Source organism: Cynocephalus volans, chromosome 1 (genome assembly GCF_027409185.1).
Source record: "Cynocephalus volans isolate mCynVol1 chromosome 1, mCynVol1.pri, whole genome shotgun sequence".
Lineage (NCBI taxonomy): Eukaryota > Metazoa > Chordata > Mammalia > Dermoptera > Cynocephalidae > Cynocephalus > Cynocephalus volans.
The window spans coordinates 141,952,197-141,970,104 of record NC_084460.1 but is presented as its reverse complement, the minus strand read 5'-3'; the positions used below and the strand labels follow the sequence as shown (position 1 = coordinate 141,970,104).

General features: G+C 38.5%; 1 protein-coding gene across 1 annotated transcript in view; it reads left to right on the top strand.

Moving 5' to 3' along the window:
• The first annotated feature begins 493 nt into the window (after positions 1 to 493).
• The window catches only part of NXPE3 (neurexophilin and PC-esterase domain family member 3), a 42,680-nt gene continuing 25,265 nt past the window's right edge, over positions 494 to 17,908 (top strand). The window contains exons 1-2 of the mRNA XM_063112857.1: positions 494 to 574; positions 7,919 to 8,210. Coding sequence (XP_062968927.1) covers positions 8,118 to 8,210 — 93 coding nt within the window. The 5' untranslated portion in view covers positions 494 to 574; positions 7,919 to 8,117. The remainder of the gene's footprint in view (positions 575 to 7,918; positions 8,211 to 17,908) is intronic.

Here is a 17,908-nt window from a genome sequence, read left to right as displayed (position 1 = left end):
GACCGGGGCTGTTTCAAAGGCGAGTAGAAGTAATCGACCAATTTCAAAGCAAGGAAAGATTCAAGGACCTGCCATCTCCGTGTTCGTGCTTGGCAAATTGTATTCTACGGTACAAAGAAAGATAAACTCCACTCCCGCAGAGGAGAGACAGCTCGAGTAGGGCCATCTCCGGTTGCGGTCAATTTCGCTGAGAAGAGAAAAGGCTTGAGGCGGATGCTCCCAGGTGAGCGCTGATGCCCAAAAATCACGGTGCAGTGGTTCGCGGGAGGGGCCGTCCCTCAGGCCGGAGGCCGAGGGCTGCAGGGTTACGTAGCACCTAGGAGCCCGGCGGGGCCGAGCGCGAGGGGCGCCCACTCCGCGTCCCGGCCTCTCGACTCTCATCTGCGTGCGCGCGGCTGTCAGTCAACGTCTTCGGCCCGCCCCTCCCGGAGCTCGACCAATCGTAGCCGGGGTTCTGGAGTGAGGAGACGTAGCGGGGTCAGGAAGCCGGGGGCCAGGGCCTGGTGCAGCTGCCAGGGCTGGGGCGTCCGATCCCTGGCCGCAAAGAGCGAACGGCGGGCGACGCAGCGCGGAGGTGAGTGCGGCGCTGCAAGCTGTGTGCGGATGCCGGGCGGGGGCCCATTGCCCGGCTCCTCACGCGCCCTGGGCTGCGAAGCCCCCCTCCGCTCGCGCAGGCTCGCTAGTCCCCCGCCCGCTGCGGCGGAGGTGCAGCCGCGGGGGTCCGGGCTGGGGGCGCTGGGGCTAGGGAGGTAAGGCTCTGTTCGAAGGCAGGGTGGGAGCCACGGCTGCCGCAGCCTCGGACCCGAGGAGCCGGAGCTGTGGCAGGTCCCTTACCGACTGATAAGGGTCTGAGCTGGGTGCGGGCATCTCCATCCTTAGTTTCCTGGACTTGCTGCAACACCGGAACTTGGCGGAGACCGGACCTTGGAGCCGCAGCTGAGGATCCCTCTCCGCCTGGCACCTCCACTAACCCGGTGCAGGGCACTTGGCGACGCCTCCCCGCCCAGCTTCGGTCTCTTGTCTCATCGCTACTCTGGGCACCAGCTGCCTCTTGGCTGGCGGATTCTGGCCTTACTGAGCTGCCGTTTTGGGACATCAGATTCAGGTCACTTGGGGAAAAACTAGTGTGACTTTACAGGATGTGATGTGGAGACCTTGGTCTGTCGCCTATCTGTGCCTGGTCAGAGGCTACTAGGGTGGTGCTAAGAGGGATTCTCAGGCAGGATTTAGACATTTGTGTGAAATCGTCTTTGTGAATTTTTCCTTGCTTTTTCATGTTTCACTCTAAAGGACTGTTGCCATGTATCCTAAAGGTAAAGAATCACACTGCTCTGGTGGGCCTCCTCCTCGCTGCAGTTAATTATCCTTTGGAACATCGGGGTGTGTTTGAAGCTGGCGGGGCTCCCAGACCCTGATTATTAATTGTCTGATTCCACGTCGTGGAGGCAGCAGCATGCTATTTCTCCATTGTGTTTGGAATCTGCTTTCCTTTGACTATTTAGTGTCTTCTCTCTGTGTCTTTTATCCTCACAGTCTCTCCTGGGCTGATAAAATACTGTTATTTGTTACTGAGAAAGGAAACGAAGGAACAGATCACTGAAGTGGGGTTGGCTGTTCCCCTTATCCCGGAATCGGGTTGTCCTGAGGGAACAATGTAGGTTACAATTCAAACATTATTTCAGAAAGGCCGTGCCTTACCAAATGATAAAAATAACACAGCCTGGCGACCCTATACTGTTGGTTCTCTTACTTGCCTGTATATTATAATCATCTGGGGCCTTTTTAAAAAAGCTGTTTCTTGGGTCCTATTCCCACAGCTTCTAATTTAATTGGTTGGCGGGGCCCAGGCATTAATATTTCTGAAAGCTTCCACAATGACTATTAATGTGCATGCAGGGTTGAGGACCAGGAACTATCACCGTGCCCTGTTTTTTTTTCTTATAGCACTTAGTACTATATGACTTACTTAGCTGCTTCATGATTACTTCTCCACCCGCCATGTAATCTCCATGAGTGCATGGGGTTCTGCTTTGGTAGAAGGGTGAGGGAAGATCTGAGTGATTCAGCACTTTGGGCATGTAGGGTGGGGGTACGCGAAGGGGAAACGGAATCTACAGAAGCAGGTCCTGCAGACCACTGTCCTTGCTTCATCTTTGTTCAAGGATTGACCTTATTTGGTTGACCTGTCATCTTCATGTTGTTGGATGGGTCTCCAGTTCTTTGTGCAGATCCTGCCTTACGTTTTATGGTCTTACTTAGCGCCCTATGAAATACAGCTGCTCTTTGGAAAGTTTGAAATATAAACATTTAAGCTTGGATATGTTCCATGTACCCCTGCTTTTTGTCTCCTATGCAGAGGACCATATATTCTGAATTAAAATTTCAGACACTTGCTCTGACTAGTAGTACAATTATATTTATGTGGATAGCAAGTCAGAGTATTTAGGGTGGGGACTGTCCCCAAAACTGGATATGTGTGGTTGTGAAATATTTGCCTGAGAACATTAGCTCCTGTCTAATTTTCTTTGTTTAGTACTGAACTAAGGTATTTTATTTGTTTGCTGACAGTTGTAATTCCAAGTAATGTAAACAGCCATTTTGTAATTCACTTGTGAGATGGCAGTTGGAAGTCGGGTACCTAATGGCAGTCTAGGGTTGTTGCCACAGGCCATAAGGAAGTTAGATTGTCCAGTAAATGTCTTAGACTTAGAAGTAGTCTTAATCAAAATTTGGCAGAAACAGCCCTAACAAATTCTAGGCTCCAACTTGCAAGACAGATCATGCATTTTACTTTTTGCTTGTCCTTTGCACATAAAAATAAAGCATTAGGTATGTGGTGGTCTGTTACTTCATAAAGATTTGAAAACAAGACCACTCAAGTTTAGATTCCTTGAATCATAACTTTTAGATCTATGTAGATACCTCTTGTTTTTTATAGTGGGAGGATGGATCATTGAACTACACTTATTCTAGTCTTTAATAAAAATAACATTTGGAGCTTTTATCTTTGGTTTATATTTTTTTCAGTTACATTGTTATGTTTAAAGTTTTGACCTTTAGCCAAGTTCTGAGAGTGACTTGCTAGGTTCAAGTTAATGTATATAAATAGCCAGTTTCTGTTTATAAGTACGAAAAAGAAATGGTCATATCCCTACTCCTCCCACTATATTGTATGCAAATTTATGTATACCTCTCTGTCTACAAAAGTGTACTCTTAATTTCCAATATGTTTTCCTTTACTACATTTTCAGTTTCTTTAACCTTTATTGATATAAATGTGCTTATTTCTGTTGCGATAGGAAGAATGGTATAAAAATGAAAAAACATCAATGTGTATTTTGAATGTGGCAAGAAAAGAATAAGGCCGCTAGTCATGATTGCCTGAGTTCAGGATTTCATGCTGGAAGGAAAGTTAGATGTAAACTCTAATTTCTTAGTTCCAATAAGCACCAGTTCTTGGGATATTTACAAAAAAGGTAAGTTAGATTGAATTCTATATTCTTATTTTTTTGGTTCAACTTAGAAACTTTTTTCTAGAGTCATTCCCATCCAGCACTATTGTTCTTCCTTGATTCTAAGGCAGTCTGACATACTAGATGATATTTTCCTCCTGTCTTTGCAAATAGCTTTCTTGTTATAATGCCTAGATTTCATATTTGTAGGTTAATAACAGAAACCTGTTACAGGTTTCTTCTTTCACTTAGAAATCTTTCATTTTAAATTGAATTTTTTCCCCCAAATATGATTTAATGCCTTGTTTCTCCTTATGTCTCATTAATTTTTACTTTTAGAAATCAGCTTTATTCTTTATATTTGTGATTTTAATTTCCTGGTGAAAAATTTGGGCACGTAGGTAAAGGAGAAAACAGAAACTGCCCAGAGGTGATAACTGTTAACATTTTAGTACAGTATATGTCTTTGCAAAGAGAGGTCTTTCTAGTGTGCCTCAGGTAGTATCTACTTAGATGTTCAAATGGGTCTCTCAAATGTCAGTGATCTACTTGTTTATAGCAGAAAGGCAGGTCTTTTCTTGGCATGGCCCTCTATAATGTTGTCAATAGAAGTGTCTAGCCATGAGAGGCTTCTTGCATTGCTGCCTGTAGCCCTGCAGTCCTTTAGCTTTGGAGTCTGGCATCCACACAATCCACAGACCAAGCCTGCCCATGGTGCAGCTACATAAGTGTGGAATATCATCTTTGGTCTTCTCCCTCTCTGGCCATCAAGGAAACCTATGATTTTTATGGTCAATTCTTTGAGAAGGATTTCTGTAGCAGAACATTTGGGGTCCTGATGACAGAGTTATTCTCTGTTTCATAGCCTTTCCTTCCCAGAGTCTACAGGCACTTCAGGATGGGCGGATGGCTGTGCATTGGAGAAGGGCGGTGTTGGGGAGCCATAAGATGGTTAAGTACAGTCTTTCACAGTGCCTGGCATCCCTGTGGGGGTGGCCAGGAATGGTGGATTTATTCCTCTTTAGGGAGGGAACTACCACTTGTCAAATATGAATATAAACTTTTCAAGGAGAATTTCTGGCACTTAGTATAGTGTGTGGAACAGTCGGTAGGCCTCTACAATTATTTGTTGCATGGATTGTTGAATCAGAGTGTACCATGTAAAGAGCTAAGTATTGTGAGGGAATCAAAAAAGTATGATATATTATCCTTAAGTTGTTTTTTTTTCCTGATACATGGTTTCTGGGTTTATTTTTTTATTTATTTCATTTTTAATTGATACATAATAATCATACATGTTTATGGAGGTACAGTGTGACATTTCAGTACATATACATGATGTGTAATAGTCGAATCAGGGTAATTGGCATATCCATCACCTCAGACCTTTATCATTTCTTAGTGGCGAGAGCTTTCAAAAACGACTTTTCTTGCTGTTTTGAAATATATAATATATTGCTGTTAACCTTAGTCACCCCTACTATGAATTGAGACACTAGAACTTATTCTTCCAATTCTACTGTAACTTTGTACTCACTGATCAACCCTCCCCCCCCCCCCAGCAGTCTCTGGCAACCACAACTCTACTCTTTACTTCTATGAGATCAACATTTTTAGATTCCGCAAATGAGTGAGATCATGCAGTATTTGTCTTTCTGTGCCTGGCTCACTTCACTTAACATAATGATCTCCAGTTCTATCCGTATTGCTGCAAATGACAGGATTTCATTCTTTTTTAAAATGGCTAAATAGTATCCTTTGTGTAAATTTTCTTTATCCATTCATCTGTTGATGATTCCATATCTTGGCTATTGTAAATAGTGCTGTAATAAACATGGGCGTGCAGATATCTCTTTGACATACTGATTTTGTTTCCTTTAGATATATTTCCAGTAGTGGAATTCTGGGTCATATGGGAGTTCTATTTTTAATTTTTTGAGGAACCTCTATACTGTTTTTTATAGAGGCTGTACTAATTTACATTCCCACCAACAGTGTATAAGAATTCCCCTTTCTTCACATCCTTGCCAGCATTTGTTGTATTTGTCTTTTTTTTTTTTTTTTTTTTAAAGATGACCAGTAAGGGGATGTGAACCCGTGGCCTTGGTGTTGTCAGCACCACACTCTCCCAAGTGAGCCATGGGCCAGCCCTTGTTATTTTGTGTCTTTTTGATAATAGCCATTCTAACTGGGGTGAGATGACAACTCACTGTGGTTTTGATCTGCATTTCCTTGATGATTAGTGATGTTGAGCATTTTTTCATATACCTATTGGCCTTTTGTATGTCAGCTTTTGAAAAATGTCTACTCAGATCTTTTGCCCATTTTTTAATCATATTATTTGTTTTTTTGCTATTGAGTTGTTTGAGTTCTTTATATATGCTGGATATTAACCCCTTGTCAGATGTGTAGTTTGCAAATATTTTCTCCTATTCTATAGGTTGTCTCTTCACTCTGGTGATTGTTTCCTTTGCTGTGCAGAAGCTTTTTAGTTGATGTAGTCTCATTTGTCTATTTTTGCTCTAACTGCTTGTGCTTTTGAGGTCTTATTTAAAAAATCCTTGCTCACACCAGTGTCATGAAGTGTTTCCCTTATGTTTTTTTCTACTAGTTTCATAGTTTTGGATCTTACATTTAAGTCTGACCCATTTTGAGTTGATTTTTATACGTAGTGAGAGATAGAGGTCTAATTTCATTCCTCTGCATTTTTTTTTATATAGTCATAATTGGTATAATCTAGTTGGAGACAAGAAATACGTACAAATAGAAATCAGGTAAAAAGTGAAAATAACAATAAAAATTGCTATGGGAATTCTGAGGATGGAGAGCATGTTGGCATAGCTCAATCTTGTCTGCTTTTTGTGGCTGGGCTGGGATAGGGTTGGCATGGCTATTGTTGTGTGGAAATGGTTCAGAGAGGTGGAGTGGAGGAGTGAAAGAATGGGGGGTGCCAGGTTCAACTCAAAGGTGAGGGGAGTGTTGATGCAGTTGAGCTATTCTGAGATATTCTGCACCTTGATTATGTACCCTTTCCACTTTACCTCTATACGCTGCCCTCCAGGAAAGTGTATTAGTCTGTGTTGCTATAACAGAAATACCTGGGTAATTTATAAAGAACTGGGTAATTTATAAAGAACAGGTTTATTTGGCTTATGATTCTGGGACAGCTGCATCTGGCACAGGCCTCAGGCTGCTTCTACTCATGGCGGAGAGCTGCAGGCAGCTGGCACAAGCAGATCACATGGCTAGAGGAAGCAAGAGAGAGAGAGGAGGTGCCAGGGTCTTTTAAACAACCAGCTCTTGTGGAAACTAATAGAGCGAGAACTCACTCATTACTCCCCCCACCTAGGGAGAGCACTGATCCATTCATGAGGGATCCACCCCCATGACTCAAACAGCTTCCAGCACTGCCACATTGGGGATCAGATTTCCATGAGTTTTGGTGGGGACAACACATTCAAACTCCATCAGAAAGCTTCTCTGGTAACAAAATATTAGGACCTTCTGTGTTTACCTATATCAAATAACAACTGGGGAGAGCATTTTAATTTGTTACGTGGCAGAACAGTTAGGAATGGCCAACTCTGAAATCTTCTGCCTCTAGCAGGTGTGATGAAGGATTTGGGGATCCTGTTATCCACTCCTGAAGCTTAACTTTCCTCCTCTACATCTTCAGGGCAGGTGTCTTTCCTCCTGTGCCTTGTTACTCAGCTAAGAGAACACCAGGACCACATATATGGTGGGGGCGCTTGAAACACAAAGGGTATTTCCTGTGTCCTCCATATAGAGAGGTAGCACTCCTAGTTTTCCAGAGAATGTCAGGACGGTTTGCATGATAACCCAGAGCTCTTCATAAAAACACAGGGTTTATAACACCAAGGTTAAGGGTTTGGATCCCTATGCTGGCTAGCCACCAGAAAAACAAAACAAAACCCACAACGTTTTCTCTTTATGCTCTTTAAATAATTAATATAGTAATGCTATCTAACTTAATCCATAAGAGAAGGAAGCGATTTTATTTGCTTAGATCTCTGTAGAAATTTAACTATTATTTTTATTTTGCAGTTTCTGAGTTTGAAGATATTCTTCTTTGCTCTTTTAAAACTTAAAACCTAAATAGGTAATAGGGCAAATATTATTATTATTATTTTTGGTGGCTGGGCTGAACCCTTATGGGGATTTGAACCCTTGACCTTGGTGTTATCAACATTGTGCTATATAACCAACTGAGCTAACCAGACAGCCCAGGGCAAATATTATTGTATTTACATAGAAGCCTGGGATTGGGAAAGGAAACTTTGAGGAGATTGTCTGGAAATGGACTAGATAGTACTGAGCTCTGGCTCTTTCCTTTCTCCTCCTGTCTTTTGGCTTTAGGTAAGGTTAAGGAAGAGGAAATGTGTTTTTCCTCTCACCCCACCCATCTATTGCAATTGGTGATGTTCTCTTATTTCCCCCTTTTGAAGGAGTTCTTTGAAGAAAAATGTGATTTTTGAATCAACTGCAGACTGTTCTCTACATAAAGAACTCTTAAGGCTACAACTAGCAGGATAGAAGCAAATTAAACTGAAAGTTCATCTGCAGCTCAGAAAAACAAAGACATGGAGTTTTGAGGAGTGAAGGTAGCATGGTGTTGGCCATGGGTGATCAAGACGCTGCCAGACAATGTGGACCAGTTTCTTCAAACTACGGCTTTTCTGCTGTTTGCTTGCAGTGTTGATGGTGGTGGTGCTGGTCATCAATGTTACTCAGGTAGAGGTGAGTACACAGTATACACCTTCATAACTAGGGGAGCCAAATCTGGGGATTCAGAGCTGACTAGTCTGTGGAAATGTTGGTTATCAGGAAGCTTATCCAGGTTACAGTTCTAGTTTCATTTATTCAATAAGTATTTGAGTGCCTCCAGTTGTCATATACTGTGCTGGTCACCGAGAGTACGTTGGTGAAGAAGACAGACATGATTTCTTTACTTATGGACCTTACATTCTAAGTGTGCATGTGAGAAAATAATAATAACTAAATATCATAATCACATAAATAATAATAATGATAAAGACTGTGAAAAGTGCTGTAAAGAAAGGAAAGGTAACTACTCTCAGGTAGCTTTAGAGTAATGAAGGAAAAGCCTCTTCAGGGAGAAGACCTTTTAGCTGACACTTGGCAAAAAGCTGAAGGACTATTTCAAGGGAGGAAGCTGATGTGCATCTTTTGAAGACTACCTATGGCACTCAAGGGCATGTACCGTGTCTTTCTGAACCCCTTACAAGTGCCTGGCACTAAGAAGGTATTCCCCACCGACCCTGCCCGCTCCCCTCCCCTTCCTGTATGAACTCACATATCTCCAACATTTATGGAGTAGTTCCATGTAAAAGGGTGTGTCCTTTTTATTTTGTTGGCTTGTGGTACTTCTCAGGTTACAAGTCCAACTTAATTATGGGATTTCTTTGCTTATTGGGTTTTATTAGCACAAGATGTTCTAAAAGCTAAACCATAGGCTTTTTTATTTCTCTTGCTGGAACTCACTTTGTGGTTTTTAGCAGAACACCTAATCTCACTATGAAATGGGCACACTAGGGCCCTATATGTTTTTTCCTGTGAGCCATTAGAAAAATTCATTAGGTACTTTGAAGAACGTGAAGTGATTCTGTTAAAAATTTCCTATGTATTAGAACTGGTTTTAAAGCATAAAGATTAGGTATTTCTTCTTCCTATTCTTTGCTTAAACTGTTCTTACATGTTTTGCTGGACTAGGCAGTGCCAAATCCTTACTGACATTGCCTTCTATCTGGAAGCTGTCATGGTGTGTGTAGGTATTATAGAAACTCCTCTCTTTTTAAGGTTTTTCTTTTCTGGTAAAATATAACATAGAATTTACCATTTCAACCATTTTTAAATGTACAGGTTAGTAGCATTAAGTACATTAATATTGTTGAGCAATCATCACCACCATTTATCTCCAGAACTTTTCATCTTCCCAATCTGAAACTCTGTACCCATTAAACAATAATTACTCATGACTCCCTTCCCCCAGCCCCTGGCACCCACTATTCTACTCTCTGTCTCCATGAATTTGATGACTAAGTACTTCACATGAGTGGAATCATATGGTATTTGCCTTTTTGTGACTGGCTTATGTCTGTTAGCGTAATGTCCTCAAGGTTCATCATGGTGTAGCATGTATCAGAATTTCCTTTCTTTTTTAAGGCTGAGTAATATTCCACTGTCTATACATACGCAGACAGAGGAATACCACTCAGCCTTAAAAAGGAAGGAAATTCTGGTACATGCTACAACATATGCATATATGCCACGTTTTGTTTATCCATTCATCTGTTGATGGACATTTGGGTTTTTTCCACCTTTTGGCTATTGTGAGTAATGCTGCTATGAAGACAGGTACACAAATATTTCTTTGAGACTCTGCTTCAGTTCTTTTGGATATGTACCCACAAGTCAAATCGCTGGATCATATGGTAATTCTGATTTTCCGAGGAACTGCTGTACTGTTTTCCATAGCAGCTGCATCATTTTTCATTCTTACCAACAGTGCATCAGGGTTCCAGTTCTTTTGCATCCCTCCCAATACTTATTTTCTATTTTTTTGATAGTAGCCTTCCTAGTGGATGTGAGGTAGTATCTCATTATAGTTTTGACTTGCATTTCCCTAATGATTAGTGATGTTGAGCATCTTTTCATGTGCTCACTGGCCGTTTTATGTCTTTTATAGAAAATGTCTGTTCAAGTCCTGTGCCCATTTTTTAATGGGATTTTTTTTTGTTGTTGTTGAGTTGTAGAAGTTTTTTTTTGTATATTCTAGATATTAATTCCTTATTAGATATATGATTTGAAGATATTTTCTCCCATTCCGAAGGTTGCCTTTTCACTCTCTTGATTGTGTCTTTTGTTACACAAAAATTTTACTTTTGATGTAGTCCAATTTCTCTACGTTTACTTTTGTTGCCCTGTGCATTTGATGTCATATTCGAGAAATCATTATTAACTCCAATCTTGTGAGGCTTTCCGCCTATGTTTTCTTTTGAGTTTTATAGTTTTAGCTCTTACATTTAGGTCTTTGATCCACCTTACTATCCTTCTCTTTTTTAATTGTGGTAAAAACATATAATGTAAAATTTACCATCTTCACCATTTTTAAGTGTACAGTTTAGTAATGTTAAGTATATTTACACTGTTGTGAATTAGATCTCCAGAACCCCTTATTATCCTATTAATATCTGTAGAATCTGTGGTGTTGTCATTCTCTCATTTCTGATATTGATAATTTGTGTCTTCTCTCTTTACCCCGATCAGTCTGGCAAGAGGATTGTTAGTTTTATTGTTCTTGAAGAACCAGCTTTTCATTTCATTGCTTTTCTTTATTATTTTTCTGTTTTCTATTTGGTTGATTTCTACTCTGATTTTTAAAATTTCTACTTCTATTTACTTCGGTTTTAATTATCTCTTTTTTTAGTTTCTTAAGGTGGTAGCTGTGGTCATTGATTTGAGATTTTTTCTAGTGAGTATTTAGTGCTGTAAATTTCCTTGTACATACTGCTGTAGTGGCATACCACAAGTTTTGACGTGGTTTGTTTTTGTTTTCCTTAAGTTCAAAATACATTCTAATTTCTCCTTGGCTTTTTTTCATTGACCCATGTGCTATTTAGAAGTGTTACTTAATTTTCAAATATTTGGGTGTTTTTCAGATACCTTTCTGTGACTGATTTCTAATTTAATTCCCCTGGGAACATACCTTGTATGAATTGAATTCTTTATAAAATTATTGAGATTTGTTTTTATGGCCCAGAATATAGTCTGTGTTGGTACATATTCTATGTGTACTGGAAAAGGATGTGTATTCTGCTGCTAGTGGGTAGAACATTCTATAAATGTCAGTTAGGTCAACACGATTCCTAGTGTTGGTCAAGTCTTTTGTATTCTTACTATTTTCAGTTTACATGTTCTGTCAGTTATTGAAGGAAGGGTATTGAAATCTGACATAATCAAGGATCCATAATCATGGATTTGTCTGTTTCATTATGCAATTCTGTCAGTTTTTGCTTCATGTATTTTGAAGTTATATTATTACATATATAAGTGTTTAGAATTGTTGTGTCCTCTTGATTAATTTAGAGCCTTATTTTCATGAAATGGTCCTCCTCATTCCTGGTAATGTCCTTTCCTCTGAAATGTATATTACATAATCACTCCAGCTTTCTTTTGTTTCGTATTAGCAGGTATATCTTTTTTCATTTTTTTATTATTAGTTTTTAAACCTTTTTGTGTTTTTATATTTAAAGCAGGTTTCTTGTAGCCCATATTTAGTTGGGTCTTGTTTGTTTTTTTCAATCCAATCTGACATCTCTGCTCTCCCCCCCGCCCCTCCCCCCACAGCTGGCCGGTACAGAAATTGAACCCTTTTCTACCTTTTAGTTGGGGCATTGAGACGGTTTACGTTTAATATACTTATTGAAAGGATATGATTACATCTGCCATTTTGCTGTTTGTTTTATATTTGTCCCACCTCTTCTTTATTCCTTTCTTCCTTTTCTTTTTTCCGCCTTCTTTTGTATTAATTGAGAAGTTTTGAATCAATTTTATCTTTTTTTGTGGGCTTATTAGCGGTAACTCTCTGTGTTACTTTAGTGGTTGGTTAGGGTTTATGGTATACATGCTTTAACTTACCACAGTATACCTTCAAATGGTAGGCCACATCGTTTACTACAAGTAACTTGCTACAGTGTATTTTTTATTTCTCCCTTTCTGGCCTTTGTGCTATTATCATCATATATTTTACTCTTCATATGTTATCTACCCCTCATTATATTGTTTTTTAATTTTTATTTAACTGTTAATGCTTAAGGAAGTTTAAATAATAAAAATATCTTTTTATTTTTTATTTCTTTGGTAGCTGGCCAGTAAGGAGATCCAAACCCTTGACCTGGGTGTTACCAGCACCTCACTCTAACCAAATAAAAATATTTTATATTTACCATGGGGTTACCATTTCCTGTACTCTTCACTTTTGTTTGTGGATCCATATATTCACCTGGTAGTATTTTCCTTCTTCCTGGACTTCCTTTAACATTTCTTGTGGTGCAGGTTCATTGGTGATGAATGCTTTCTTCTTTTGTATGTCTGAAAAAGTCTTTAGGTAGCCTTTTGTTTTATTTTTTTTTAATATTTAGTAGACTTTATTCAAATTACTTATTTGTGGGGTACAGTGTATTGTTTCAATACATGCATATACTGCACAATGATTCACTTAGGGTTGATAGCATAGTTTTGTATCCGTTAGACTTTATTTTTTAGAGTACTCTTAGGTTTACAGAAAAGTTACACATAAAGTACAGAATTCTCACCTTGCACCCTCTTCCCCACTCCATTTCCCCTATTATCAACATCTTGCATTCGTGTGGTGCATTTGTTTCAATTGATGAACCAATGTTGATATACTATTAACTAATGTCCATAGTTTACATTAGGTTATGCTCCTTGTGTTGTACACTTCTGTGGATTTTTGACAAATGCATGTCATGTGTCCACCATTAAGAGTATCATAGAGAACAGGTTTACTGACCTAAACATGCCCTGTGCTTCATCTATTCAACCTTCCCTCTCTCCCCCTGAACACTGGACATCCACTGGGCTTTTTAATGTCTCGCTAGTTTTGCCTTTTCCAGGACGTCACATAGTCGGAATCATGCAACGAGTAGTCTTTCAGACATTCTGTAAGGCTGTTGTTCTTCTGTCTTCTTGCTTACATTGTTTCTGATGAGAAAATGTAATGAGATTTTATTTGATGAGATGAGATGATGTTTACCTTTGTTTCTCTTTATATAATGTCTCTTTTTTTTCTAGTTGCTTTAAGATTTTCTTTTTCTCACTGGTTTTGAGCAATTTAATTTTGATATACTTTGATCTAGTTTTAATGTTTCTATTCCTTGGAGTTCATTGAAGTTTGTGGATTTGTGTATTTGCAGTTTTCATCAAATTTGGTAAATATTTGGCCATTACTTCTATTTTTTTCAAAGAGAGAAGTAAATCTTTATTTTCTTGTTTCACAAATAAAGGTAGCTGAATTGTTTGCTTTTTGGTGATTAGCCAAAGGAGCCAAATCCCATATCCTCATCTGCCTCCTCCAACTCTTCCTTTGCATTAATTTTGTACAGGGCTGTGGCAGCAGCAGGAGCAGCAGTGGTGTTGGTGGCCACAGGGGCAGCAGCCACAAACGCAGATGGAACAGCTGAAAAGACCTACCTTTCAGCAGGTGGACGGTGTAATTACTCTCCCCAGACAAAGCCAGGACCCACTTATACCCACTGATGATGGAATGGGGAAACTGATACAGCAGCTGGGTAACCAATCTGTAGACACGCACCGGCAACAGTGCGTCACTCTCCAGGAAGTGAGAATGCAGAGTTTCCTCTGTTATGTCAAGCACATTGGGGTTGCAGAAACTGCTGTTGTCATACACGTGTTGGGCCATCAGACTGAAGGAGAAGGAGATGTTCAGCAATGTGGCTTTGCTGACTCCAGTCTTAATTAGCTGTATCGCTCAGAATTTTGATGGTGCCCCTAGTTATTTAGTGGTGTTGCCTAAAGACTAGAAGAAGGAGGTTGTTTGTGTCGCTCTCAAATTCATATGTTCAATTCCTAACTCCTTAATTTGATGGCATATGGAGGATTTTGAAGTGGTTTGGCGTAGGTGGGGAGCCCAAAGCCTTGTTCAAGTTGTTTGCAAAGAACAAGGAAATACTGTTGCTATTGAGGAGAGAAATTTTTGGTTTTACTTGTTATTTTTTCCCCCTGCAATTTAACTCATTGTATAATGTAAGATGCAGTTTTCTGGATTAGGAATATAACTATTTTTACCTTTCCATTTGTCCATCTGTCCTATTTACTAAAAAGATAACGTGTGAAAAGTTCAGAAAACTTCAAAGAATAGAGAATGGTAATAAGTACATAGTTTGATTCCCTCCCTGTTCTTCACTCTCAGTAAATGTAACTGCTGGGATGTAACTGCCTGTTTTTCATTATTTGGGTAGTTAGCACGAATTATGCGTTACATACTTATATCTCAGTTTGTCAACTTTATATGGTATCTGTCCATGTGAGGCAATAGAGCCTGGGTGGTCAAGTACACAGACCTGAAGTCAGACAGCCTGGGTTGTCATATCCTAGTTCTGCTGCTTCTGACCTACATGCCTTAGACAAATTATTAAGCCATTGTTGCCCTCAGTTTCCTTTCTGCCCTCAGAACCTAATAATAGGACTTATCTCATGGGATAATTTGAACATTGAATTAAGATTCATGTAAAGTCTTTACAAGAATGTCTGGCATATAAGTGCTCAATAAATGTTGGCTGTTTCTTTTACTTCTGTTAAGAAAATGAGAGGTGAGGCCTTCTGCTTACTCATACTTTGTCAGTCTCCTTCCAAAATTTGGAAATTAATTTTATTTCTGTTATCTTTATAACATTAAATAATGTATTTAGAGTTTTTCTTTCCCCAACAGCATTAGGTAGTACAGGTTGAGCATCCCTAATCTGAAAATTCAAAATGCTCCAAAATCCGAAACATCTTGAGTGCAGACATGATGCTCAAAAGAAGTGCTCACTGGAGCATTTCAGATTTCAGATTTTCAGATTAGGGATGCTCAACTGGTTAAGTGTCCTACAAGTATTACAAAATTCCCCAGAAATCTGAAATTCGAAATACTTCTGGTCCCAAGCATTTTGTATAAGGGATACTAAGTCTGTATATCTTAACTCCCTACAGTGAGGAAGAAAGCACTCCTTCATTATTTTACATTTGACTTCCATTAGCTATAATATTACTTTTGCATCATCAGGTTTTATAGTCTTTAGATTTATTGCTACAACTATTATTAAGGCTAATGTGCATTCTTTATGGATTGATTCTTATACCTAAATGAACATCATGTACACTATTATGATTATGTAAATTTTTTTCATTATAGAACATGATCCTGTAAAACCAAACCTGTATCTTTTGAAGGGGAATCAAGCATCAAGGTCAAATGGATTTTTTTTTTTAATATACACTACATCAGTTGCTTAATCACGCTACATTTTAATTTGGTTTGGATTTTAACCATGACTTTCTTATACCTCTTCTTGTTTTTCCTGGAGTGCTAACTGCCTTTCTTTTTCTGATGCGAGTAGTAGTATCTGCCTTGTAGCATGTTATTAGGAGCTTCCTTTATGTTATTTGTTGAATTGAGTCTGCCTCTTCTTGAAGGCGTCTTTTCCTTCAGAGTCCTCTATCTTCCTATTTTAATGTGCACTGATCACTGTCTAGACCAGTTGCCCTTCTTTTAATTCTGAGTTTGCTTTTCATTGTATTCCTGGGTTAGTTTCACTGTTACTCATGTCTTTTACTTTCTTCAATTTTTCTTTTGCTGGATTGAATCTTCAAGCAATTTTTTTCTGAAACGGCATATAGGAAGTAATCTTACGTATCTGAAACTGTCTTTATTTTGCCCTCATGTAGGATTTGTATTTGGGTTTTATAACCCAAATCTATGTAGTATTCAACATTGTTTTCCCTCAGGACCTTGACAACTTTGCTCCATTGTCTTCTAGTGTCCACTGTTGCAAAAAGCAAGTCTAATGCTAATCTATGCATTATTTTTTAATTGGTAACTTTATTTTCCTTTCTAGAAGCTTTTAAGATCTCTTTACCTTTGAAATTCTATAAGCTCTAGAAGGGAGGGCTTTTTAAAAAAAATTCCATTTTTAAAAAGGCAGATCTGCTCATTAATAGAAAAAGAGCTTAAGTATCTGAATTTTAGAAGCAGAAGATAAAATTTTGAGGTACAAAATTTTAGAAAGCCATTATGTTGTATAGCATAAAGAAAAAATGTCACAAGATGAGGGTACTTTGAAAAGTTTGTGGAAAGATACATATTTCAATTTGATTTTTCCATGGACTTTTTAAGTACCCTTGTATAAATACAAATATTAAAGTCCAAAATAAAAAAGACTGAGTATTTTTTAAGCAGAAAGGCCAAAGTGAAGATTAAGGATCTGTTCTAGGAGGGTGTAGATTGTGCTCATTAGGAAGCACTGGAATTCTGTTAAGGTGCTTTCTTGCATACCTGAGATAAATCTTACTTGATTATAGTGTATAATTCATTTTTTATGTTGTTGGATTTGATTTGCTAATATATTTTTAAGGATTATTACATCAATGTTCATGAGAGATATTGGTCTTTAATTTTTTTGTAATGTCTCTTTCTGGTTTTGATATTAGGGTAATGCTGGCATCATAGAATGAGTTAGAAAGTATTTTCTCTGCTTCTATCTTCTGGAAGAGATTGTAGAGAATTGGTATAAATTCTTCTTTAAATGTTTGATAGAATTCGCCAATGAACCCATCTGGGCCTGGTGCTTTCTGTTTTGAAAGGGTACTAACTACTGATTCAATTTCTTCAATAGATAGAGGCCTATTCAGATTGTCTATTTCTTCTTGTGTGAATTTTGGTAGATTGTGTCTTTCAAGGAAGTGGTCCATTTCATCCAGGTTATCAAATTTGTGGGCCTAGAGTTCACAATATTTCTTCATTATTCTTTTAATGATCATGGGATCTGTAGTGATGGCCCCTGTTGCAGTTCTGGTATTAGTAATTTGTGTTTTCTCTCTTTTTCTTAGCCTGGCTACAGGCTTATCAATTTTATCAATCTTCTCAAAGAACTAGCTTTTGGTTTCATTATTTTTCTCTATTGATTTCCTGTTTTCAACTTTATTGATTTCTGCTATGGTTTTTATTATTTCTTTTTTTCCCCTGCTTATTTTGGATTTAATTTGCTCTTCTTTTTCTAGTTTCCTAAGGTGAAAGCTTAGATTGTTGATTTTAGATCTTTTTTCTTTTCTAATATATGCATTTAATACTATAAATTTCTCCTTCACTCACGTTTTTGCTGCATCCCACAACATTTCATAAATTATATTTTCATTTTCACCTAGTTCAAAATAGTTTTACCTTTCTCTTGAGATTTCATATTTGATCCATGTGTATGTTATTTTGGGATTTTTCCAGCTGTCTTTCTGTTATTGATTTCTGGTTTAATTCCATTATGGTCTGAGAGCAGACATTGTATGATTTCTGTTTTTAAAAATTTGTTAAGGTGCATTTTATGGCCCAGTATGTGACCTGTTTTGGTGAATGTTCCATGTGAACTTGATTAAGTAGTCTGTAGATGTCAATTATATCCAGTTTATTGATGGTGCTGTTGAGTTCAACCATGTCCTTGGTTGAACTCATGGTTTTCTACCTGCTAGATCTATTTATTTCTGATGGAGTGGTGTTGAAGTCTTCAACTATAATGTAGATTTATCTCTATTTCTCTATTAGTTTTGCCTCATATATATACTTTTTTTTTCATTTTGGTGGCTGGTCAGTAGAGGGATCTGTACCCTTGACTTTGGTGTTACAA